This window comes from Morone saxatilis, unplaced genomic scaffold, assembly GCF_004916995.1.
Source record: "Morone saxatilis isolate NCDOM2014 unplaced genomic scaffold, NCSU_SB_2.0 Contig0, whole genome shotgun sequence".
Lineage (NCBI taxonomy): Eukaryota > Metazoa > Chordata > Actinopteri > Moronidae > Morone > Morone saxatilis.
In genome coordinates, this window is record NW_023339650.1 from 19,324,214 (window position 1) to 19,326,171 (window position 1,958).

At 40.4% G+C, this 1,958-nt stretch overlaps 1 protein-coding gene across 1 annotated transcript in view; it reads left to right on the forward strand.

Annotated features, from left to right (window-relative positions):
* Positions 1-710, forward strand: part of LOC118321816 (eotaxin-like) — a 7,852-nt gene extending 7,142 nt beyond the window's left edge. The window contains exons 2-4 of the mRNA XM_035653338.1: positions 10-142; positions 218-276; positions 378-710. Of these exons, the coding sequence (XP_035509231.1) occupies positions 10-142; positions 218-276; positions 378-403 (218 nt within the window). The 3' untranslated portion in view covers positions 404-710. The remainder of the gene's footprint in view (positions 1-9; positions 143-217; positions 277-377) is intronic.
* The last annotated feature ends 1,248 nt before the right edge of the window (positions 711-1,958 follow it).

Below are 1,958 nucleotides of genomic sequence, written 5' to 3' on the forward strand. Positions count from 1 at the left end.
TCTTCTCAGGGCGCCATGCTGGCAGACGTCCACCTCCTCCTCCATGCTGTGTTAAGGTTTCCACTGAAAATATCACCAGTGCCGTGACTGGGAACACGTATAGAAAGCAATCTCCTGGCGGGCCCTGTGTGGAGGCTGTAATGTAAGTTCATACATGTTGCCCAACACTCAAACATACACATAGTACAATCCTCATCACTCTGTTTATTTTTTCCAGTTTCAACACACGCAGAGGAGAGGCCTGTGCTGATCCCAATAGTAAATGGGTGAAGACGCGTAAGTTGTACCAACACACACACACACACACACACACACACACAAAAGTATATGCACAGAAATGCTGATGGTTTTCTCTCTCTCTCTCTCTCTCTCTCCAGTCACCGCCAATATGACAAAGAAGTGAAGTATCGCTTCCTCTCTAAGCAAAACATTTTCCTGCTACTGTTTGAAAACCTGCAACGTGCACTCACATATCGTGCTGCAACAATCCCCCTGAATGTTCAAACCTCAATGCTTGCAACTGAGATCAAATATATATATATGCAGAAAGTGTAATGTCAAGCATTCAATATGTTTTCTATCACAAACCATAAAGTGTGTTCTTTTTGTTTTTTTAATAAATGTTTAATTCATAACAAGATGATTTTCTAATCCTGGTCTTCTTAGAGGTCATGTTGTTTCATTTCTTACAATAAACGTCAAACTTGAAATCAACCGTTGTCTTGACTTATAAAAACACTGCAAATAAAGCAGAGGATTACAACAGGGTGTTTAAGTTTAGATGTTTTGAAGGGGTAACAAACTTCTTGCTGTGGCTGTTGATCAACTGGAAGCAAACCAAAACCAAAAAGCTCAACACAGACAGGACAAAACTGAAATAGACTAAGTTGGTTTTGGTCTTTTAATGAGATTTGTTGACAGCAAAATCTACAAAACCACCATCTTTATCTGGTTACCTTTTGTTGTGGGACACCCCAGTTAGTGGGCTTTCTCTCAACACAATGTGCTCTGTTGTGATTCAACAAAACTTCTGGGTCTGTCCTCAACTGCTGTCTGATCACTGCCTGTATGTGCTGTTTAGATTCTGTTTGCCTGATTGGACTGCCCTCGCGCTGAAAACTTTAATTTTGCTTTGATTCAGTAAACTACTTTTAGGGAACCCTGTTTATCCACTTGAATAAGAGAAAATGGGCAATTCTAAAGCACTGGCACATGTGATATGGTTGAACTTGAATTTTTTAACTGGACTTTAGTGTCATCTAGTGGCTGCTACAGGTGTGAAGAAACTGTGAAAAGTGGATGTTTACACAGTTGCCAGTTGAATTAGGAACATATAGCTAAACACAATGCTCCCTTTATGAACGTTATAATGTTTTGTTGGAACTGATTTAGAGAGGTGATGTACCATCCTACCTGTACCCTCCTTTTTGAGGCTGCAGTTTCTGCAAGTTTGCAGTGCTGTTGACACCTCTAAACCACATCCTTAACAATAATCCTCAACAAAATGCACATAAAAACAGTGAGATGGTGAGATTAGTAAAAAGAAACACTGAATAAATCTTACCATATCAGCCGGACCTCAGTATGACCTTTGACAAGATGCACAGTCGACCAACTGTGTATCTTGGTGTGGGCTGAACGACCTGAAAGCAACTACAGAGGCAAAGAAATAATAATTACCTCACATTTCTCAATAAGTACATCCTCATGTACACACAATGATACCAAATGTACATAAAGAGTAGGCGTCGTGGTAAGTCGGGGGAGTCCTGCTGTGTGTAAGATTGCCTCCTGTCTGCAGGAAATAGAGCACAGAGAGAAGGTGAGGTGTCAGACAATATGGATTGCAAAGTCACTCTCTTTGACGTCTAACATGTTTTCCCACATGTGTATCTTTGTCTCGTACAGTGGATATGAATCTGTCTGCTTTTAAGTAAATTGTCTGTTAACCTTGTCTC